Source organism: Brachionichthys hirsutus, chromosome 18 (genome assembly GCF_040956055.1).
Source record: "Brachionichthys hirsutus isolate HB-005 chromosome 18, CSIRO-AGI_Bhir_v1, whole genome shotgun sequence".
In the NCBI taxonomy this organism is placed as follows: domain Eukaryota; kingdom Metazoa; phylum Chordata; class Actinopteri; order Lophiiformes; family Brachionichthyidae; genus Brachionichthys; species Brachionichthys hirsutus.
This window is the reverse complement of record NC_090914.1, coordinates 10,561,990-10,584,792: the sequence shown is the minus strand read 5'-3', so window position 1 is coordinate 10,584,792 and position 22,803 is coordinate 10,561,990. Positions and strand designations below refer to the sequence as shown.

Here is a 22,803-nt window from a genome sequence, read left to right as displayed (position 1 = left end):
TTCACACCGTGAAAGTTTTAATCGACCAACATTGGGTGCGCTCCATTTTACATTCTGCTGTGCCGTGACAACAACGTCAGGGGAACTAAAAGGAACGCGGTCATTTTACCTGGGTGTAATACCCAGGCCCTTGTTGCCTGCTGGGGTATTTAATTATAATTTTTATTTCTGTATACCTTAATACCGCTATGCTGCTGTACTAAACGGTGGGCGACAAACCCCGCCCCCCTGCTTCAACACGGTAAGGGTTTGGAGCACACCGGTTCCATATGGCATATGGAAATCACGTGTTCAAATGGCTGGTTGCGCACACAGAAGGACGCCGACATGAAGTCGGGTGTTTCTGCAGGAGCATTTGTACGGCAGAGGTGACCAGCTAGTCTCTGAACAACAGTTCCGGTTGGTAGAAGAAGATGGCGTCTAAAGCGGCAGCGGCGGGCTGTTTGACCGGACGGGTGTTTGACCGGACGGGCCTACGACGCTTCCCAGCAGTGAACTGTTGGCAGTGCATCTCCAAACTGGCAACCCAGGGGGGTCACACTCCAAAGGTTTGGACAGTAAATCACAATAAATGCTGAACATGGCAAGTCGAACACATCACACGCCTGAATATTGGGTAGCCATGACGTCATGTTGTTGACGTTTGCTTGCCTGGTTGTTCAAGTTACAACAATATCCTCCATTCTGATACGTCATCACCTACATTTGTAGGTAATTCAAAGCATAATTTAATATTAATGATAAAAGGGACTTAATAAAACATTTCTATATTTAAAATAGTTCTACATCTTTACAGTGCAAGAGGACAATGTACTAAAAAAGGGGAACATGAATTAATTCAACAACACATCCATAGGATTAAAACAAATATATAAATATAAAATATAAACAAATGACACAATAACAGCTGAAGTTTTCTTGTAGCGCTCTGCCTCCAGACCAGCACCCAGCTCCACGCACGACTGGATCGGTCCCCCCAACCCACTGTCCAACCTGAGGCCGGTGGTTTACCGCGTCCCCGAGAACGAGACGGCGCTGGAGAAACGGCTGAGACACCTGAGGCAGCAGACGGAGGACTGGAACCACAACTTCTGGACTAAGCAGAACATCGACTTCAGCGAGGTGGGCATCTTCGGTTCCATTTTTAGAGCCTGTAAAATGGGCGCTTTGCTGTCTGATGCTTCTCTCGCACACAGTACCGCTGGTGAGTGTGTGTGTGTTTGCTTTCACACAAATGGATGCATTTAAAATTCATGGAATAACTTGTTGGGTTCTGTCTTAAAATTGGAGACATTTTAAAGATGGCACACTGAGTTCTGGTTCAGGTCGGGGGAGGAGGAGAGCAGAGAGGAGGAGAAGGAGCTCAGGTTTAGCTTTTTAAACCCCCTGTTGTTTGATGAATGCGGCATCAGGAATATTATAATCCATGCAGGAAACCAAAACTAACATTTCTGCTCTCTGCAGGAAAAAGATGCTTTCATCGTTTCACAACTGGAGGCCGAAGGCCTGACTCGGCGTGATGAGCAAGGTGAGCCTCGCTTTCGTACGTCGCAGTGAATGGAGCAAAGATATTTCATGTTGTTTCAAGAGGAAATGCGTCTGATTGTGTTGATGAGGTGCGTCTCCTCCAGGTCGACGGCGGTCCCTGAACAGCGAACAGATGGCCGTCTTCTACAAAAGCTTCCTGGACAAAAACAGAACGCGGCATGCAGATTATAACAAGTGAGTTGTTTTTCCTTGCCGTCTCCCATGGCGCCGCCGTGTGGGTGGGTTCATGTCCCTCCACGGGGATGGAAGCTACCCTACCTCCAGCGTGGGCTTTGGAGAGCTTCCTCTGAGGCATTAGCATTACAAAGTGGATGACTTGATATGTTGGTGAAGTCTCCGCCCACACAAGGCACCGAGTGGAGTAGAATTTGAAATGTGACTTTGCATTGATTCCTGTTATTCCCTCAGGTTTGAGTAAAAACAAAGAAATATTAGCATTTTCTACTTTTCCCCAGGCACTATTTCTTTATTTATTGTGTACACATCAGCTACTACAAAAAATCTTTCATTGCTCTCCGCTGATTGTCATTTATCAGTTTATTTACCCTCAAGTGATTTAAAAAAATGTTCCACTGCAGTCACAAGCTAGAAAGCAGCAACCTTTGTTCTGTTTCTTATGAACTTTTATTGATTTTCTTAAAGTAATCTGTAATAAAATCATCTGTTTCCATTAAAATGTGTGAAGATGAACAACTAATGATTGAATATTAGCAGCTGCTGCAATGTTTATTTATTTATTTCGACCACGTAAACAACCAAGAATAAAATGATAAAACAATGCCAAATACATGCGCACACATATACATAAACATAAATACATATATATACTGTACACACATATGTAAAGACATATTCACACACACACGCATGTAAATGTAAATGGCCAATATAGATAATAATCAGTAATGATGCCACAAAGTAAAATGGAAGTAATCAATGAACTAAAGACAGAAGGTGGGAGAACCTTTGTACAAAAGAAAAGATTTTAGGTTGAGAAAGGTTATTTATTTGCCAGTCAAGGCTGTCTGCTGTAAACGTGAAGGTTACAGATCACACGCTTCCTCTAAGCCTCTTTTTCTCCTCTTATCCAGAGAATGGTACCGACGTAACTTCAGCATCACCTTGCTCATGGCCAGAGTCGCCCTCGGTAACATCTGGAAGACGGTTTCTGACGGACGCAGCAGGAAAAAGCACACTCCGACCACCTGATGGGGGAAATAAAATAGCAACACACCTCCCTTTGTTCTGGATATTAGATGTATCTGGAAACGGCTCTGGTACCTGAACTGGATTCTAGCAGCTGTTGGTGGAGGAACTGGGATTTCTGTTACCGGTATTACTCTGTGTATTACACAGCGTATGTATTTGAGTATGCATGATTTATCTTTACCAAAGGGAAGTTTTGAATGCATGACTGCCACCTCTGCTCCACCCCTTTACATGAACGATGACGCTTGATTTATCTAATGGCTATTGTGCGCATTAAGATTTGTTACATGCGGAACAACAAATCAGCTCATCCAAGTCTACAAATTCAAGTGTTTATAAAGGAAAGTCGTTTCATTAATGGCTTGTAGCTAATCAATAAATATTAGTAGCCTTAAATCAGTCATTTTTTGTGAACGATACATGATTATAAATATAGACATAAAACAAATCTTCAGTGTTGTGACATGGCATTAAAATAATTTTTTTGTTGTACATTCGGCCGGGGATGACGTCATCGCTGACAGACAGCGGGGAGGTCCCGCGGAACGCCATTTTCACGCAGCGCACCGCGTCAGTCATCCGGCCAGCTGGGCTGTCATCTCTGCGGGGTGACGAGTGATCTTTAAGCCGCTATCAGGTCGATTCTCCGGCGCCGTTTCCCGTCATGGAACCGAACGACAGCAGGCTCAGGCTAAAGTCAGTGGCAGCCAGGCGGCTAGCGGGTCATCGTTAGCGGCGTCCCGCGTCACTCGGTGAAACATCCCGGACACTGGAGAATCAGATAATATCAGCTTGTGTGTTTTACCCGGTAGCGGCTCTCCTTGTCGGTCAAACCGGACGCGACTTAAAAGCGAAACGGGAAAGATTCAGGGCTGCGTCGGCGTCGGGTGTCCCAGTGAACGGTAAGGATGGCTCCGTGTATTTCCTGAAGCGGTCATTAGCCATTTCGCGATTCGGGACATTTTTCTGAACGCCCGTGCTGGTGACACTTTGTGAAACAAGAGTCACTTTAATTATTGATCTTAAGCGGTTCACGGCAGTTCTACTTTGAAGCCGTGTCCCCCTTTCCGAGTGTTTACGTTGACGGCAGGAATCAGTCGACGGGAAGGGCTTTAGAATAGAATAGAATAAAACAGAATAGAAAGCCTGTGTTGTCTTTGCGTGGTGGACATACAGAGATTAGCAGCGCTGCTCCGCCCGGTGCGCGGTACAACCTTTAGCTGTCAGCGCTAGCTCAGTTAGCCCTGCGCGCTGTCTGACAGGAAACGACTGGCTAACTGGTTCTGCTAGTTGATCCGTGTGCGCGGGGACACCGTGGAGGGACAGACACGGCAAACCGGGAAACGTTCGTAGACTCGTTTCGTCGTGGAACGCTCCACGTTGAAGCTGGACGTCCATTCGTTGATATTCTAAGCGGGGTTAACAGCCGTGAAAGCTGCCTGTGTTGAGGTGACGGCTCCACGGGGACAGTGGACCCCAGTGTGGGGCTCCCAGCTGGGATCCTGGAGGGTGTCTCATGAATATCTGAGGCTGTGGACAGTCTTGTTTAACATGTTTAATTCACACGAAGGCAGGTCCCTCCCGTCCCCTGGGAATAGCATATTATTGGTTCTGCGCATTGACCTTATATGGAGTTCCTACTGCAGGTGGGACGTGATGTTGTCATGCTGCAGGGGAGGGGTACAGAGCCTTTTTTTAAGTTTACTTTAATTTGTGATGATGCTATCTACATCTGGAGTACTTGAGGAGTTTTTTAATATTTATGTCCTGCAATCTCTTGTTGTTGATTGGCCGACTGATTGAATTAAATGTCGGTCTGTCCCTCCAGACTTGGAGACATTAATCTGATCAATCCTTTGTTTTTCTGTCGGGGGTTAACAGGCATGGCACTGAATGGACAGTGGTTATTGGATCTAATTCCCCCCCCCTGTTAAATCTGCAGGATGCGTGAGGACATGTCCACCATGGTGTGTGAGAAGGAGGCGGAGAATCCAGGGGAGAAGCTCTCCCAGGACGAGATCATCTCCCGGACCAAGCAGGTGATCCAGGGGCTGGACGCCTTAAAAGAGGAGCATCATTCCATCCTGGAGGGTCTGCTGGGAACGCTCCGGTGCCTGAAGCTGGACCAGGAGGGCGTCCTGGTGGAGGAGAAGTCCCTCATGATCCGCAAGTCTCTGGAGATGCTGGAGCTCGGTCTGAGCGAGGCCCAGGTAGGAAGGCGTATGAATGACAGACGCGCCGAGTTTCTGTGTCTCTGTCCCCCCCGAGGCAGATTTTCCTGTCTTCACAATCTGGGCCCTTTTCTTCCAGGTGATGATGGCGCTGTCCAGCCACCTGAGCTCGGTGGAGTCGGAGAAGCAGAAGCTGCGGGCCCAGGTGCGCCGGCTCTGCCAGGAGAACCAGTGGCTGCGGGACGAGCTGGCCGGCACGCAGCACAAGCTGCAGAAGAGCGAGCAGAGCGTGGCCCAGCTGGAGGAGGAGAAGAAGCACCTGGAGTTCATGAACCAGCTGAAGAAGTACGACCAGGACCTGTCCCCGTCGGTGAGTCCTCGCAGCGCCAGCAGGGGGGGGGTTACCGACGGCGCCAGCAGGAATCGGAGGAGAGCTTATTGATCAGCCTGAAGCAAGCAGTGATCCGGTTTAACATTGCACAGATGGGTCTGAGCCCAACATGTGACCCGCGTCCGGTCCCGGATCAGTACCTCCTGCACGTGTTGAGTGGATCAGAGAGGTCTGGGCTCTTACCTGCCATCAGAGACTCCCATTGATCACATCTGCGTTATCAGCGTGAACGTTTGACGCCAGCCGGACTGATGCGGGAGGTAAAGAGCATAACCGTGTCCTCCTGTCCCTCCTCCTGTCCCTCCTCCCGTCTCGCTCCCCTCTCAGGAGGAGAAGGACTCTGACTCCAGTAAGGAGACTCTAGACGATCTCTTCCCAGATGACCAGGACGACCAAGCCCCAGGCAGTGAGTGTTCCCGCCTTCCTCCTCCTCCTCCTCCTCCTCTTCGTTCTCAATCTGGAGCCTGTCTTTGGGACGTAGACGTAGTAATAGGACGGCGGTTACTGGTGACGTCTTCACCGATCACAGCAGCATGCGCTTCTTACACGAGAGGTCCAACGATCACCAGCTGGAAATATATTTGTGATTTTAAAATTGTTGGCTGGATAAAATATGCGTCTCCTGATGCGTTTTGGTCCCCTCTGTCCTCCCTCCTTCCTCCAGTCCAGCCGAGCCACGGCAGCGCCGCCGCCGCCGCCGCCCAGCAGGGGGGCTACGAGATCCCGGCCCGTCTGAGGACCCTCCACAACCTGGTGATCCAGTACGCCTCCCAGGGCAGGTACGAGGTGGCCGTGCCGCTCTGCAAGCAGGCCCTGGAGGACCTGGAGAAGACCTCTGGACACGACCACCCAGACGTGGCCACCATGCTCAACATCCTCGCCCTGGTTTACAGGTGGGCGTGTCCGTGTCCGTGACCTGTGACATCAGTGAAAGGAATGTTTTAGCCTTGGCGAAGCATTAAAACACAAAAGCGGGGCAGGCAGGCGCCGGACGAGGACCATTGGGCGGGCGGAGCGGCTCCTTGGGAATGTTCCCCAGGAGGAATGATTTTTTGGACCGGCCTGTTTCTGCTCCATGTCTGACTCCGTGTCCGTCTGTCTGTCAGGGATCAGAACAAATACAAGGAGGCGGCCAACCTGCTGAACGACGCTCTGGCCATCAGGGAGAAGACTCTGGGTCGGGACCATCCGGCGGTGAGTGCGTCCTGCCCCCCCCCCCCCCCCCCTGGCCAGCTCGTCTGTTCTCCTCGTGCTCTATCGGTGTGACATTAATAGGAAACTACTTCAGTTAGCTAGCTAGCACAGCTTAGCATGAAGTCTAGAAACAGCTAGTACTTGAAGGTGACAGAATCTGCCCCCCCCCCCCTCCCCTCCCCAGTGTCACTAAGAATTCAGTCATGCTAAGCTAAGTAGCTAGCAATGCTACCTTTCATTGTCTTGCCTTGTCGCACTGATTCCCCTTCAGGGATCAATAAAGTTAATCAAACCAACATTACCTTTGCCGGTAGCACAAAGCACAACAGCGTTTTCATTCCAGTTTGGAGGGAGGGACGATCACGGCCCACTCGGACCCTCTCGCCGCTTGCTGCCAGTGTGATTACCGGTACAAACCCGCTGCAGGTCCACTAACTGTCCACTAACCGTTACCCCGCCCCCCAGCAGGCCTGTGTCTCCACGAGCTGGACCTCCATCACTCTGAAGATGAGGTTAGCCCCCCCCCCCCCCCCCCCCCCTCGCCTCCGTTCTCTCCTCCTTCCACCAGGCCCGATCCTTCTTTTTCTGCAAGAAGTGATTCTTCTCATTGGACAATCAGAGTTGTCTCATTGTCTCATTGTCTCAGCGTCCTGTTTCATTTCTCTCTCCTTTCCTCCCTATCGGTCCTAAACTGATTGGACGCCCATGTCCGGTTGCGTATTCACCAGTACCGAGCCAGAATCCTGGCCGGGCTGCGCTCTTCCTGTCGGGATCGTGTGGAATTAACCGGAGCCCCCCCTGCCGTGTTTGGGCTCCCCTCATTACTCTGCAGCGTTGGATTGGATCCGCCTGGAAGGGGGAACCTGAAGCGCTTTACTTCCGCTGTGTTTTCTGATTCATCTTAATATCAAAGGAACGGAACCAATCTATTTGTGGACCTCTGCAGGTTCTGTGAGCTGAACAAAGAGTTTGTATCCGATGGAGGTAGAAACCGTTTTAGAGCGTCAGCGTTGTTGTTTAGAGATAAATACTGATCAGTAATGGGACTTTCCTTCTGTCACGCCATTTCCTCTGTTCTGTTTCTCTTCCATCCCCCTCGCCTCTGTTCTTTGCTCCTCCTCCTTCCACAGCTTGTCTGAATCCGATCGGTGGCGACCCCCCCCCCCGTGCCTCTTATAATGAGCACACTTTTTGGAAAATCATCCGTCCTGCTTGGTGTCAAATTACAGCCCACCAGAATCATTTCCTGTCTCCCCCCCCCCCCCCCCCCCCCCCCCCCTATGGCGCCATGCTGCGCTGGACACGCAGCCTCCACACACGGATGCAGATTTAAGGTTTGAAGCGAGTCGTGTTTGTGTCCCGGCAGGTCGCCGCCACCCTCAACAACTTGGCCGTCCTTTATGGGAAGAGAGGAAAGTACAAGGAAGCGGAACCTCTGTGCAAGAGAGCGCTGGAGATCAGAGAGCAGGTGGGTGGAAGGGCACCGACCCAACAGAACGCCTCAGCGTCTTCAGACCGGGGTCGACTTTGACCTGTTTGATGTAACGCCCCCCTGTTGTCCTGCTTCTGTCCCAGGTCCTGGGTAAGGACCACCCAGACGTGGCCAAGCAGCTGAACAACCTGGCCCTGCTGTGTCAGAACCAGGGCAAGTATGACGAGGTGGAGTACTACTACATGAGAGCGCTGGAGATCTACCAGACCAAGCTGGGCCCCGACGACCCCAACGTGGCCAAGACGAAGAACAACCTGGTGAGAGACGGGCGCACGGCGAGGCGTCCGTGTTTACCAGTCTGTTGGTCCAATTCTGTCTGTCTTTGTCTCCCTCTCCCTCTCTGTGTAGGTCTCAGCTGTCGGGGTCAAAGGTCACCTGTTCCCCTGGTGGCCCGTGAACATTCAGTGATTGTCCGGTTTGACCGTTAATGTCCTGTTTCTGTGTCCTTCAGGCGTCCTGTTACCTGAAGCAGGGGAAGTTCAAACAGGCTGAAACGCTGTACAAAGAAATCCTCACCCGCGCTCACGAGAGGGAGTTTGGTTCCGTCGATGGTACGACTTTGAAACCCCACCGACAGGCTCCCCCCCCCCGTTTCCTCCCATGATGTAATGTCTTCCTTCTGGTGTCTGCAGATGAGAACAAACCCATCTGGATGCATGCCGAGGAGAGAGAGGAGCAAAGCAAGGTGCAGAAGGTTTTCCTGATTAGACGCTGTCTGTTGGTCCTGGAGCAGGACCGGCCCACTTCAGTCCTCTGGTCCCGCTTCTTGACTTGTGTTTCTTGAAGTCCATGAAGACGCAGCTTTGTCCTAAACTAACCCTAACGTTTGTCTTCAGGGGAAGCCGAAGGACGGCTCGCCGTTCGGAGAATACGGAGGCTGGTACAAGGCTTGTAAAGTGGACAGGTCAGTCTGTGTTCTCTGTCGGCGACGGGTCAGAACATCAGTACTGTAAATGAGTGATGGGCTTGTTTGTGCAGCCCCACGGTGACCACCACCCTGAAGAACCTGGGCGCCCTCTACAGGCGACAGGGGAAGTTTGAGGCCGCCGATACTCTGGAAGAAGCCGCCATGCGCTCCAGAAAGCAGGTGTGTTCTCTGGATGATAGCCCGGGGGGGGCTATCATTGTTGATGCCCCCCCCCCGCAATCAAGCGTGTAGCACAACTTGATTGTTGTGCTACACGCTTGTGTCCACCAGGGTTTGGATAACGTGCACAAGAAGCGCGTGGCGGAGGTCCTGAGCGAGCCCGAGGCCCGCGAGAAGCAGCGAAGCCGCGAGAGCTTGACCTCCGACACGGTGAAGTATGAGAGCGGGCCAGACGGCGGCGAGGAAGTGAGTATGAGCGTGGCGTGGAATGGGGTAAGTACAGTACACAGCCCTCAGCACGCTACTGAGAGTCCTCGCACCAGAAACACGTAGCGTACGAGACCGCTGTCTCTGGACCGAAGCCACAGAGCGGACCGCTCCGGTAGAAACAGAACGGAGACGTAGCCTCAGTACATGAGACAGAGCAGGGCGCTGTGAGGCTGTGACTCGAGACCCTGTTGCTGCGCCGATGATGCTGATTGGCTGTTAGAACGACTCCGGCGGGTTCTGCTGGTTCTCCTGTCGGTCATGGAGCGGTCTGACTTGGAACCTCCTCCCACCAACCCAAGCCGTGAGCAGCTTCCTGTCACCTGACGCCCTCTAGGCACGCAGCTCCATTTCACTCTGCGGCGTTTCCTCGGCGTTGAGCGACCCGCGGTGGCAGATCATGTAGTCTCTGTAGGCTGCTGCCCTGTTCCCATAGCAACAGCAGCTGGCGCACTCTGCAACAGCCAATCAGCATCTCCTCCTGCACCGCTGGCTGTGGCTCCGAGGGGCTCAGTGTGGGATACATGGATCTGTGCACACGCACACACGCACACACACACACACACACACACACTCCTGCCAGCTAGGAGCTGGAAGTATTGACCCAAATCAGAGCAGAATCAAACTTTAAAACATCTCAAAATAATTGGTTGAAAGATGGAATCAATCTTTATTGATCCCAGGAGTATGACATCATCGCTGACTTTGTCCTCAGTCGACAATTTCCTCTCCCACCTGAGCTCCGCCCACCCGCAGCTTCCTGCCGACTCGAATCGGAAGCGGTGACTCGTCGGTGGTCCGCTGACTCGGCGTGGGCTCTGTACTGTACTCGCTGTGTGGACCCCCTCCTTCCTGTTGTCCACCTGTTAGCATCTACCTCGACTACCTGAAGCGTGGCTTTATTGATTATCGGTGCTGGTGTTTCCTATCTCAGCGTGTTGATCAGCATGTTAGCAGCCAGAGAGGAAAGAAGGATTTTAAATACGGATCATCGCCCAACTGTATTCTGTAGATCCAATATGGAATACATTTATTATGATCATGATTGTGCTGTTTTTAATTTCATTTCCAGAACTCACTTTATAGAATTAAGCACCATTAACACATCCGTCTGTATTCTAATGAGGCTAAATACTCTTTGTGAATGGACTGCATTTTAAAGTTCTCGCTTTTACCTTGTAGATCAGCCCAAATGAGCAATTTGTTCCTAACTACCGGTAACTAAAGTTAAAATACCACATTAGTTTAAAACATTCAGCATCCTTCCGGCTGCTCTCGTGCGTCTGCTGCTGCACCTCCGCCTGTGTTTTGTGTTCTAAAAAAGTTGTTTCTTCTGGTCCTTCCTCCATTCATCGTTCCTTTTGGTCCCGTCTTGTCTGTGTCTCGCCTCACTGTCTTCTTCTTCTTCTCTGTCTAAATGCTCCTCTGTCCTCCTTCTTCTTCTCTCCCTGCGCTGACCACCAGGCGTAATTCCAGATGCCTTGTAACGGCTCTATACACTTGTCTTCTGCACGGACGCCTCAACCCCTTCAGCTTTGCAGTTTTCTTCGGCTCTGACCCCCCCTGTGGGTTCTGGTGGGATTCTCCACGGTCCAACTCGACCCAGAGTGATGATGCTTTGGGGGTTTGGGGTGTGTGTCTAAAGCCACACCCCTCTGCTTCCTGCTGGTTTTTGAACTCTGTACTTGAATGTGTGTTTTTTGCTGGGCGATGATGTTTCTATGGCAACGCTTGACCCTGTTTGTCCTCCATTGATCACTCTGTCTAAACGCATCCTTCATCCACCGACGCCTCTTCCTCGATCCTTTAAAGCTGAACTCTCTCCAGTCTGACCCAGCCGGCCACAAACGGGGAGCCTCCACCTTTCCTCCCAGTTGGGTGATTCTCATGAAATCAAGATTTAGAAGGTGTCGAACAGAAGGATTTTTAACATGCCCTTGAATATTATTTTTTTTGTACATATAAGATTATGGGGTATATTTTCAGAATTAAAAAAAAATATTGCCTATGTGTTTATCGACATTTTCATAAGTCCATAACAAATTATCATTACCGCAACTTTAACATTACATGAAATATATGGTTAAAAATGATTATTTTTGGCCATTGTTACAGTAGACTCTTATTAGTCATGCTAAAACCTATATATAACTCTGGAGAGATACATTTTAAAATGTTTTAATTTAATGTAATTTCCTATTATTCTCATTACCGAAACATTTGTGATTTTTTAGATGAAGTCCATAACAAATTATCATGACCGCAACTTTAACATTACGTGAAATATATGGTTAAAAATGATTATTTTTGGCCATTGTTACAGTAGACTCTTATTACTCATGCTAAAAACTATATATAACTTTGGAGATATACATTTTAAAATGTTTTAATTTAATGTAATTTCCTATTATTCTCATTACCGAAACATTTGTGATTTTTTAGATAAAGTCCATAACAAATTATCATTACCGCAACTTTAACATTACATGAAATATATGGTTAAAAATGATTATTTTTGGCCATTGTTACAGTAGACTCTTATTAGTCATGCTAAAACCTATATATAACTCTGGAGAGATACATTTTAAAATGTTTTAATTTAATGTAATTTCCTATTATTCTCATTACCGAAACATTTGTGATTTTTTAGATAAAGTCCATAACAAATTATCATTACCGCAACTTTAACATTACATGAAATATATGGTTAAAAATGATTATTTTTGTCCATTGTTACAGTATACTCTTATTAGTCATGCTAAAACCTATATATAACTCTGGAGAGATACATTTTAAAATGTTTTAATTTAATGTAATTTCCTATTATTGTCATTACCGAAACATTTGTGATTTTTCAGATGAAGTCAATAACAAATTATCATTACCGCAACTTTAACATTACTTGAAATATATGGTTAACAGTATACTCTTATTACTCATGCTAAAACCTATATATAACTCTGGAGAGATACATTTTAAAATGTTTTAATTTAATGTAATTTCCTATTATTGTCATTACCGAAACATTTGTGATTTTTCAGATGAAGTCAATAACAAATTATCATTACCGCAACTTTAACATTACTTGAAATATATGGTTAACAGTATACTCTTATTACTCATGCTAAAACCTATATATAACTCTGGAGAGATACATTTTAAAATGTTTTAATTTAATGTAATTTACTATTATTCTCATTACCGAAACATTTGTGATTTTTTAGATGAAGTCCATAACAAATTATCATGACCGCAACTTTAACATTACGTGAAATATATGGTTAAAAATGATTATTTTTGGCCATTGTTACAGTAGACTCTTATTACTCATGCTAAAAACTATATATAACTTTGGAGAGATACATTTTAAAATGTTTTAATTTAATGTAATTTCCTATTATTCTCATTACCGAAACATTTGTGATTTTTTAGATAAGGTCCATAACAAATTATCATTACCGCAACTTTAACATTACATGAAATATATGGTTAAAAATGATTATTTTTGGCCATTGTTACAGTAGACTCTTATTACTCATGCTAAAACCTATATATAACTCTGGAGAGATACATTTTAAAATGTTTTAATTTAATGTAATTTCCTATTATTCTCATTACCGAAACATTTGTGATTTTTTAGATAAAGTCCATAACAAATTATCATTACCGCAACTTTAACATTACATGAAATATATGGTTAAAAATGATTATTTTTGTCCATTGTTACAGTATACTCTTATTACTCATGCTAAAACCTATATATAACTCTGGAGAGATACATTTTAAAATGTTTTAATTTAATGTAATTTCCTATTATTGTCATTACCGAAACATTTGTGATTTTTCAGATGAAGTCAATAACAAATTATCATTACCGCAACTTTAACATTACTTGAAATATATGGTTAACAGTATACTCTTATTACTCATGCTAAAACCTATATATAACTCTGGAGAGATACATTTTAAAATGTTTTAATTTAATGTAATTTCCTATTATTGTCATTACCGAAACATTTGTGATTTTTTAGATGAAGTCAATAACAAATTATCATTACCGCAACTTTAACATTACTTGAAATATATGGTTAACAGTATACTCTTATTACTCATGCTAAAACCTATATATAACTCTGGAGAGATACATTTTAAAATGTTTTAATTCAATGTAATTTCCTATTATTCTCATTACCGAAACATTTGTGATTTTTTAGATGAAGTCCATAACAAATTATCATTACCGCAACGTTAACATTACATGAAATATATGGTTAAAAATGATTATTTTTGGCCATTGTTACAGTAGACTCTTATTACTCATGCTAAAAACTATATATAACTTTGGAGAGATACATTTTAAAATGTTTTAATTTAATGTAATTTCCTATTATTCTCATTACCGAAACATTTGTGATTTTTTAGATGAAGTCCATAACAAATTATCATTACCGCAACTTTAACATTACATGAAATATTTCATGCCACCTTGTTAGTCTGGTTTCGCGAGAATCACCCGGTTGGGTCAGAACCAAACATCTGCATCTGGACTCATGACTGGAGACTTAGAACGCCGTTGGGTGTGGCTCAGAGTTCCAGTTTGCAACCGTGCGAGACTAAACTAGTAGTGATGTCATCAAGGCTGCAGGATTCCTGCACAGCGAGGTGGCGTTAAGATCCCCACACAGGTGACACCTCTGTATATCTCTGTAAATAGATGTCATGAGGATGAGGACTAGAGGAAGAGGATTCACTCTAATCAGTCTGTGTTGCATTTGAGGGTCTCCGGGATTGAAACTAGCGTCCTGTCCTCTGTTCTCGTCTCCTGCTAATAATCTCCCGTGTCTCATCCTGTCTGCGGTCTTGCAAGTTTGTCTTTCTTAACTTCTAATAAAAGCTAAGCTCTTTGCTCACCTGAAGCCATGCTGTCGCCTCTTTGTGTGTTCCCTCTCTTTTCTGGGCGGTTCTGTTCAGCACCGGACCGGGCCCGTCAGCCCCACAGCACAGTCCTTTTTTAAATCAACGGGTTGTCGTGTAGTCGGTGGGGGGGCAGAGGTTTAGCGCTTAGCTAGCACTAAGACTGAAGGTCATCAGGGCTGAAGGTGAATTCAATTGGATTGGGGGGAAAAATCCAATAAGGCACTGTTTATAAAACATTTGTTTTTTTTAATTAGTCATGAAAAGGACCAATAATGAATATTTCGTTAGAACTGTTCGACATTCAGAGTTTTATTCTGACAGGATAAACTTACACTTTGTACTTCTTGTACTTTTTCTTGTACTAGATCATTTTAGTAATTAGTTACTTTCCAGATTGAGATTATTTCTTCACTGTTATGAAGACGCACTTTTAAATAAATGAATCCGTATACGCATAAAGTTTGTTTTATTTACATGAACATGAACATCAAACGCAGTATGGATTTAAAAGTCCAACCGGACCGTGTTCTGACCCGTCTCTGTCGGTGTGAGTGTGGACGAGTGTAACGCTTGTGACGTCTCCCATCAGGACGGCTCCGGCGCTCTGAAGAGGAGCGGCTCCTTCAGCAAGCTCCGGGCGTCGATCCGCCGCAGCAGCGAGAAACTGGTCCGCAAGCTGAAAGGCGGCGGCTCGTCCAGGGACAGCGAGCCCAAGAACCCCGGGTAACTATCCCAACAGAGCCCTGAGTGACCCGCCACAGGGGGACGCTGTATGCGCCGGAGGCCCCCGGGGAACCGCCCACAGCTGGGGCGACTAACCCAAAAACACAAGAAGGGATTGGAGGCGTGTCTGTCGCTGTGTTTGCGCGGGAAACGGCTGAGGGAGCTTCTTCAAACATGGCTGACCTTTTCTTCGCCTGTCGGTTTACTTCCTGTTTTGACACTAACTCTGCACGACCTCTGCGTTCCACGCCTGAGCTTGAATTTAGCGGCCGCCGCACGAGGAAAGAAATGAGTTCAAAGGCCAAATGTTACAAGGCAAAGTCTCGACTTCTTAGAAAGATAAGGACAGAATAATTTGAGGCTAAAACTCCAAAAATAACTCTCTATTCCACAATTACTAAATTCTCTGAATATTTATATTTATATATATTTTCATTTTTCCTGGTATAATGTTCAGGAACATGGAACTGCCTTTCCTTCCGGATGTTTTAATGCTCGGCTCTAAAGGTGACGTCGGTAACACTGAAATAAGGAAACGAGCTCGTCTGCTCTGGACAAGCCTCCACTTTCTGTCGAAAGATATTTATTGAGGACGTGTCGCCAGGCTGCGGGTCTCATTTCCTCCTCCTTTGTGAATTGAACTTCTGCATGTCTGATCCTGCTGTTGGTTTTATTCATGAATAAACCCGGCCCTTTGGAGTTGACCTGCATGCCTCGTGTTTGTGTGTGTGTGTGGTTTGCTTTGTCCTTCCTGTGCTGCCTTTCTCTGTGACGCCGACCTGATGATGAAGAGGAGCATGATGTCACTGCCATCACCCTCGTCATCATCATATTGGTTAAATCGCTGCAGAGGTGTTGGTTCCAATAAGTGCAACGTTGGTATTTGTGTCACATAAGATCTGTGTGTGGTAACATGATTAGATCAGAGGGTAATAATCAGGGGCGCACATTGAACCTGTCCTCGATTATCAAATGATTACCTGGTGCTGACCTGGAGACTCTTAACCCCGCCCCGCTACCCACCCCCAGAGGAGGTTGAGGCAGACGCATCCAACGCACACACAAACAGGCTCATCCAGACAAGCGACACTTTTTATTTGCGTGCTTTATGTTAAATATTTGTTAGAACTTCAGTCTCTAAATTGATTTCTGGGAATCGTCTCCTGACCCCACTGCTGGTCACTATCTTTTCATGGTTGGTTGTTTTGCCCCGCCTCTCTACAAAAGAGTTGAGAGGCTGAATGCCTCGGCAGGGGATCATGTGATCAGCTGATGTGGACGGGGCCTCTGGATAAATGAATAAATGAAACACAAACACCCATGAGCGTCCCCGGTATGCCCCCCCGTTATGTGCGCCCCTGGTAATAAGTGTGACAATGGTATATGAGTTTCAGACAGGAGTGAAAAATCCATCTTGCTGGTGAGTCTGATCATTAATAACACGAAGCAGACGTTTGTAATGAAATATCTGAGGAGGAGAAACGCCGGCCAGAGAGATTGTTCACATTAGATATGAATTATATTCTGAATATTAAACCTTAAATTGACTAAAAGGCATGAAGACAAGTTGTAAAAGCAATGAAACTAACCTTTGAGCCATTAACCAACATATACTTATCATTTCCATCGGGCTAAAACCCTCCCACCTGACTCCACCTCCCTGCATGCTGCTGGTCGGGGTGGGGGGGCAGCTTGAAGCGAGCCAGCTCTCTGGGGGTTCTTAACGTGGCGGACCAGGCGGCTGGTGACCACTACCAAGTAAGGAGACCACGAGTACGGGTCAGTTTGTCCTGAGCGTCCCGGATAAGGACGTCCTGTTATAGAAGGGTCAAAGGGCAACACTTCTTTAAAGGACCTGTAAATTGTCCTCCCCGTCCAAATGGCGGCCAGATGTTGAGAGGCCACAACGTCGGGTCAAGCTCGTGTCCGTCCGGCGTGACGTCACGCCCGATCTTTAGTCTGATGCTGAAACTCATGTTGTGCTTCAGTGGAAATGCTTTCAGAATTGATGAGCGGCTGCGCTCATGCTAAGCTACTAGTTTGTGATTAACTAGTAGAAGAACAAATCATTTTTTTAAAGTCTGGCACCTCCCGGCTCCTCATCTTTATTTCCTCATGTTTACTGCAGGAACGAAATAATCGTCTGAGAAAAAGTCGCGACCTGAGTGCCAGCCAGAGCGACCTGGCACACTGAAGGTCCGTTCGGTGGGGAGGATGGAGCCTGAGGGGGTCACGAGGTCACGTTGGACCCTCGCCATTTGTGTGGAAGCTCACATCATCCGTCAGCAGGATGCCCGGCGGCGCTCAATGTGCAGGGCTCACTGTTTCATTGCACTTTGAAAGGAGTGTCCTCTTATGGGGGGGGTCTCTGGTGTTGGGTCATCTGTACACATCCAGGACTGGGGGGATCAATGACCTACAGTGACATGCTGTGTGTTTGTCACGTCGCGTGTCCATCTCGTGTTCTCGTGCGTTTACTGTGTGGAAGCTTGATTCTACAAACGTTTCTCTCTCTAAAGTCCGGTCCAGTTCAAAGTTCTGTTGGTTCAGGTTCTTTAAATTCAGTCAAACTGATGGAACTGGACTGGATCTGCTACTGACGCAGCGCTTCGTACAGACGTTAGCTGGACGTTTCCTCTTTAAAGCGTCTGAGTTGAATAGGGTTAGGGTTACTGCAGCGGAAGCAGGTTTTTCAGGGAGCATCTTGGGACGGAACTCGTCCTGCTGCTACGTCTAATGGAAGCTGGTTGAGGATGAACCTCGGATAAGGTCCAGCATTCCCTTTTCACTCAACCCGACCATATCATTAATAATTATATAAACTTTATAGACCCGCTACTAACTGGAGGGACATGGAAGGACGTGTTTAACGTAGATGTAAGATAAACCCTGGATCTGCTTTGATTAAACGTCCATCCTGTTGTGATGGACATCATCGTGTCACGTCTCTCTATTTCATTACAGTTTTATGTCAAACTGGAGTTCATTTACTGATCGGATAAACAATTTAGATTTTAAATTTATCCCTGACGCAACTGTTTTCAAACACATATTGTACTTCTTTTTCAAATTTTATTAGAAAATCTAGAGAAATAAACACTATGCAAAATAATTCCTAACAAAGTAATCTTAAAACTTAAAATGAACTTGACATAATAATGACTGACAGTGATGTGTAAACTTTTAAACACGTATTTCAAGTCTTATTTTCTAGATTGTGTAGCGTAAACAGGTTGAAACAACACTGAACAACAAACAATGTTTCTTTTGTGTGTTCCCATTGGGCCTCCAAAATCAAAACACTTGTCGTAACACATCACGTGACATAAACACTACGCTCTGATTCGTCACGCTCTGTCACTATATCCTGAGGGGCGTGGTCAGAGAGGCGTTCGCGACTGAAGACGTCTGGGCAAGAGAAGAAGAAACGCAAAATGTCATCGGTGCCTGATGGAAAGAAACTCGTCCGGAGCTCCAGTGGGCTTCGAATGATGCCCGAAAACGGTGCATTCAACAGCCCCTTCTCTCTGGACGAACCGCGGTGGGTCCCGGATAGAGAGGTGAGTCCTTTTGGGGGTATTTATGTGACAGCGAAGAGCTATTGGAGTCACGGGTCGAGCGGGAAGCTAGCTAGCATGCTTAGTGTGTTTTTTCCGGTTGACAATTTCAAAATAAACGCACAGTTTGAGAACTGACGAGTTAAACGTCGGGCAATAAAGAAGATAACGCCGAATATGACCTCCTAAAACATTTGTGTCTTTGTCTGAGATTCCTTAAAGTTTTAACGATGTGAAATTTAATCATTCATTGAGTAGTTCACCTCCTTGAGCAAGGCACAGAACCCCACAAGCTGCTCCCAGAGCTCTGCCACCTGGCTGCCCGTCTCTCGCTCTATTATTGGCATGTTTACAGGGATTGTGCGTGAGTGTGTATTTATTTGTGTTTATATATCGAGTGTAAAAAGAATTTTCCCTCCGTATTGATAAAATCCACACAAAAACCTTTAAATTACGTCGACGTCGTCCGTGTAGTGCTTTTATTGTGAAACTAAAATCCAGTAGTTTCCGGAATGTTTCGCGCTACTTGTGGCTAGGAGACGTTCGGCTGGACAGGGCTGTCGTCCTCCAAACTGGGCGTTGCGTGCGTGTACGGCTCGCCTGGAGGCCTGCGGAGCTCGACCAACAACCTTTCCGTCGAAAGGAAAGCTAACTGTTTGAAGTCATCCGTGTGCGTTATGCTTTAGCTAGCGGGTCGTTTGAAGCTAGCTGGAGGAGCTGACATGCTAACGCGTTGCGGCCCCGTCTGTGTGGCTGACGTGTCCGGGCAGTAAAACGACAGCAGCCGCTAACCGGAGGCTGTTCACCGGGCACTTTGGCCCGCCAGCCGGGGAGTTAATCATTTCTCATTCGAACCAACCCTAACCCTAACCCCCCCACACCCCCCGAAGCAGATCAGTTTCTAAATGATGTCAAAGCACCAAAGAGCAAAAACCTTAACCCTAAAAACCCGACCTTCATGAAATAACACAACCCCAGGACTTTTGAATCACGTTGGTATGAAAGAAAACCAAGATTCCGCTCATTGCTCTGTCCTGCAACGGTAAACAGAACCCTGGGCCGGAGTTCAGAACAGAACTAGGACCGCTCCGAGAACTTGGGAGTCCCGTGATCTGCCTCTTTGTGTAACGTTCTGTTTTCCTCCGTCCCCCAGTGCCCCAGATGCATGCAGTGCGACACCAAGTTCGACTTCATCAGAAGAAAGGTCGGTATTGTTTTGCGACTGCGCCGACGACTCGGGATCCGTTTCAGATTCTGAACGGACAGGAGAGGGATGTGGGTTCTCTTTCATAAAGTCTGGAGGTGGTTAAGCGTGAGATGAGGTTTCTCGCTGGAGTGCGTTCCGGACACTGGAGCCTTTGTGGCAACGTCAGAACCGAACCTGTGCTCCGCTGCTCGGGTTTGAACCCGAGTCCTGCGGTGGTTCTATTGCTTGAAATGACCTGCAGCGCCGCCTGTAGGCTCCTCCTCCCTCGTCTCAGCTGGTTTGTTTTCTCCACCTGTGCTGCAGCATCACTGTCGGCGGTGCGGTCGGTGCTTCTGTGATAAGTGCTGCAGTAACAAGGTGGTTCTGACCCGCATGTGCTTCGTGGATCCGGTGCGGCACTGTGCCGAGTGCAGCCTGGCGTCCCAGAAGGAGATAGAGTTCTACGACAAGCAGCTCAAAGTTCTTCTGGGAGGTGAGGAGTTCAGCCTGGCGTCCCAGGAGACGGGACAGATGTGAAGCAGCGAATCAGACGGTCGCTGAGCTGGTTTGTCCCGCCCCTTTCTCCGCTTTCTTCATCGCTTGTGTTTCCAGGCGGCACCTTCCTCGTCACCTTGGGAACGTCTGAGAAGTCTGAAACGATGACGTGTCGCCTCGCCAACAACCACAGGTGTGTGTGTGTGTGTGTGTGCGAGATTCAGCAGCTGGTGAGGAACTGGTTTAAACTGGTTTGGATGTGAACGCCTGTCTTCTCAAACATCAGATATCTGTTCCTGGACGGTGAAAGTCACTTCGAGGTGGAGCTGTCCCGAATCTCCAGCATGCAGATGTTGATGGACGGGACGAGTCCCGGAGGTAAGGGGGGGTGGGGGGGTATTTGACAGCTGGCTGTTTACACACTGCTAACGAAGCGTTTCTCTGATGCTTTGACTCCTGCCTTCCTCTTCCTCCTCCTCCTCTGCCTCAGAGGAAGGCATTCACACTTACAGCAGTCTGCTGGACAGTCACTTTCTCTCTGAAGGTCAGTGTCGGGTCGCTGTGATGTCACCACACCGTCCTTCCTCTTTCTCTTTGTTTTCATCTGTGAAGCTGATGTTTTGGGGACGTCCACTCCCTCCCCCTGCATGCAGCATGAACCATTTCAGCACGCCTTCAGGATTTATTCTTTTCCTTCATCCTCCCTCGTTGAAAACTTTAATTCCTTCTGTGGGCGACAGGAATCTAAAGGGTTATCTTGACATGTTTGCCATTTTAAATCCTCTTTAAAATGATAACGTTCCCTGAATGTTTGAACTTGTGTGTGTGTGTGTGTGTGTGTGTGTGTGTGTGACAGCAGGCATGCAGCGTGCTAGCAGCATGCTGCTCCACTACAAGCCGATGGGCTCTCAGGACGTCCAGCAGCTGCGCCTGGAGGCGGCGGACGACAAGAAGGTGGCCTCTCTGTGGTTGGCTGCGATGCACAAAGTACGACAAAAGACGTAAACAACTCTGTGTGTGTGTGTGTGTGTGTGTGTGTGTGCGTGTACAGGGAAGGTTCCAGAAAGCTAGCTGCGCACTGCGGGCGTCGCCGTGCTGCTGTGAGGTCATGTGATGACATCAGTAGTCACGGTTACCAGAGTTTCGCGTCTTAACTCTACTCTGACATCACATAAGATAGTTTCTCAAAGCTCATGGGAATGTGGGGAAAGATTTTCCGGAATAACGATGACGCTGGTAAAGACGTCGGTTGTGGATGACGGAGAGAGCGTGCAGGTAAAGGTGTGTCTGACTCTCGCTGTCCCTCCTCCTTTACAGGCAGCCAAACTGCTGCATGAAGCCCGGGACCAGTGACCAGCGCCTGCCAGACGACGCACAGGGGGGACACGCCCATGTGTTCTGCGCCTCCTTTAGTTCCTGTTTAAAGTTGTCTGTTTGTTCTTTCAGTTGACCTTTGACCTAAACGTGATGACAAACCGTTTCTCATGACATCAGCAATGCAGTGACCCTCCGGACAGAAGCGTGGCCGTATCCATGGCGACAGGATTTGATATACTGTTGTTTACTTTTTTTATTATTATTGTAAACAAGGATTTTGTTTACCAGAACCTGAAGGGCTCCGTCAGCCGGACTGCTGCTGGTCGTCTGGACCCAGATCTGCCACCAGAACACCCGGTTCAGGGGCGCGCTGTTCTGGACCCATTCAGCTTTCTGCATCTTAGCGATGAGGGCGTTACTGAACTTCCATGGCATAATTCCCAAGATCCCAACATCTTTGAAAGGAGGCGGTCCTGCTGTGTAAGGGGAGGAGCGTTCAGGTGTGGCATCCACTTTTGTGCTGGGGCGTCGAGGAAACGCGGTTCACTGGTTGTGGTGAAGCGTTGATTCGCCACAGACGTAAAGAAATGCTTTAAACGCCGTTTTACACGTTGAAGTTTTTTATAAGCTATTTTGTGAAGTACTTCCTACTTTAACTCGAGGCACCGCTGTCTCCGGATCTCAGTTTTTATAGTATTTTTAAACGGTGATTCCTTATATTCTTCTTCTATATCTGCTCTTCCATTTTTTTATTACCAGGAACCAGAGAAGTGACATCACTTCCTTCCATCAGCCAATAGCGTCTGATTGGTCGAACAAAAGTCCTCTCTGGCATGCCAAATACTTCCTCTTGGTTTTATTCGTATGGTGACTCCAGCACAGTTAGGATTCTGAAGATTACCATGAAGTGGTTTGATTATTGATTATTGAGTCTTTTATACATTGATGTGTTTTTGTGTAAGATTTTAAGAACTGTAAAGTGTTATTCTGCAGCGCCGATCCAAACCTCACAGTCTCTGCTTGATTCCTGCAGCAGGATGTATGACACAGCTGATCAGCTGCTGACGTCATCTGTTCCGATGGCCACGCCCCTTTGTGTGACGATGCTATCAGAATAAAATCACATGTTTTACCTTTCCGTGTCGTTTGTGTCACTTGGAAAAGAAGTGCCTGCTCTTGTAGTAACTGTAGTTTATAAATAACGGAGGCGTGTCTAGAAACTGATCAACACAGACATGATCAATAACAA

At 47.1% G+C, this 22,803-nt stretch overlaps 3 protein-coding genes across 10 annotated transcripts; all 3 read left to right on the top strand.

The window, feature by feature from the left end:
* Window positions 1-95: 95 nt before the first annotated feature.
* On the top strand, window positions 96-2,779 carry coa8 (cytochrome c oxidase assembly factor 8). 2 transcript variants are annotated; one of them, XM_068751682.1, is made up of 6 exons: window positions 96-241; window positions 350-548; window positions 925-1,122; window positions 1,465-1,528; window positions 1,632-1,722; window positions 2,640-2,779. In XM_068751682.1, exons 2-6 carry the CDS (start codon window positions 414-416, stop codon window positions 2,755-2,757), a joined length of 606 nt encoding a protein of 201 aa, XP_068607783.1. In that variant the 5' UTR covers window positions 96-241; window positions 350-413; the 3' UTR covers window positions 2,758-2,779. The 2 variants fall into 2 exon arrangements, with proteins under 2 accessions (XP_068607783.1, XP_068607782.1); XM_068751681.1 differs by lacking the exon at window positions 96-241 and having other exon boundaries at window positions 291-548.
* Window positions 2,780-3,249: 470 nt separating this feature from the next.
* On the top strand, window positions 3,250-17,939 carry klc1a (kinesin light chain 1a). Of its 2 annotated transcripts, none has more exons than XM_068751668.1 (16): window positions 3,250-3,659; window positions 4,700-4,967; window positions 5,068-5,298; window positions 5,647-5,725; window positions 5,984-6,212; window positions 6,426-6,513; window positions 7,880-7,981; window positions 8,089-8,262; window positions 8,457-8,556; window positions 8,638-8,690; window positions 8,842-8,909; window positions 8,984-9,092; window positions 9,204-9,338; window positions 14,866-14,999; window positions 16,691-16,757; window positions 17,128-17,939. In XM_068751668.1, the coding sequence occupies exons 2-16, from the start codon at window positions 4,701-4,703 to the stop codon at window positions 17,191-17,193; spliced, it is 1,902 nt and encodes a 633-aa protein (XP_068607769.1). In that variant the 5' UTR covers window positions 3,250-3,659; window position 4,700; the 3' UTR covers window positions 17,194-17,939. The 2 variants fall into 2 exon arrangements, with proteins under 2 accessions (XP_068607769.1, XP_068607768.1); XM_068751667.1 differs by having other exon boundaries at window positions 3,251-3,659; window positions 9,204-9,365.
* A 487-nt stretch (window positions 17,940-18,426) lies between these two features.
* On the top strand, window positions 18,427-22,683 carry zfyve21 (zinc finger, FYVE domain containing 21). 6 transcript variants are annotated; one of them, XM_068751675.1, is made up of 9 exons: window positions 18,427-18,559; window positions 19,710-19,760; window positions 20,067-20,235; window positions 20,355-20,430; window positions 20,524-20,615; window positions 20,728-20,781; window positions 21,097-21,224; window positions 21,843-22,054; window positions 22,314-22,683. In XM_068751675.1, exons 1-9 carry the CDS (start codon window positions 18,434-18,436, stop codon window positions 22,423-22,425), a joined length of 1,020 nt encoding a protein of 339 aa, XP_068607776.1. In that variant the 5' UTR covers window positions 18,427-18,433; the 3' UTR covers window positions 22,426-22,683. The 6 variants fall into 6 exon arrangements, with proteins under 6 accessions (XP_068607776.1, XP_068607775.1, XP_068607779.1 ...); XM_068751674.1 differs by having other exon boundaries at window positions 21,094-21,224; XM_068751678.1 differs by lacking the exon at window positions 20,728-20,781.
* The last annotated feature ends 120 nt before the right edge of the window (window positions 22,684-22,803 follow it).

Coding starts and splice junctions, on each gene's coding strand:
- coa8 (XM_068751682.1), top strand. CDS start 414: ATGGCGTCTAAAGCGGCAGCGGCGGGCTGTTTGACCGGACGGGTGTTT. Junction 549..924: donor AGGGGGGTCACACTCCAAAG/GTTTGGACAGTA, acceptor GTTTTCTTGTAG/CGCTCTGCCTCCAGACCAGC. Junction 1,723..2,639: donor CGGCATGCAGATTATAACAA/GTGAGTTGTTTT, acceptor CCTCTTATCCAG/AGAATGGTACCGACGTAACT.
- klc1a (XM_068751667.1), top strand. CDS start 4,701: ATGCGTGAGGACATGTCCACCATGGTGTGTGAGAAGGAGGCGGAGAAT. Junction 7,982..8,088: donor CGCTGGAGATCAGAGAGCAG/GTGGGTGGAAGG, acceptor CTTCTGTCCCAG/GTCCTGGGTAAGGACCACCC. Junction 8,691..8,841: donor AGAGAGAGGAGCAAAGCAAG/GTGCAGAAGGTT, acceptor GTTTGTCTTCAG/GGGAAGCCGAAGGACGGCTC.
- zfyve21 (XM_068751674.1), top strand. CDS start 18,434: ATGTCATCGGTGCCTGATGGAAAGAAACTCGTCCGGAGCTCCAGTGGG. Junction 20,782..21,093: donor CAGTCACTTTCTCTCTGAAG/GTCAGTGTCGGG, acceptor TGTGTGTGACAG/CAGGCATGCAGCGTGCTAGC. Junction 21,225..21,842: donor GGTTGGCTGCGATGCACAAA/GTACGACAAAAG, acceptor TTTGTTTACCAG/AACCTGAAGGGCTCCGTCAG.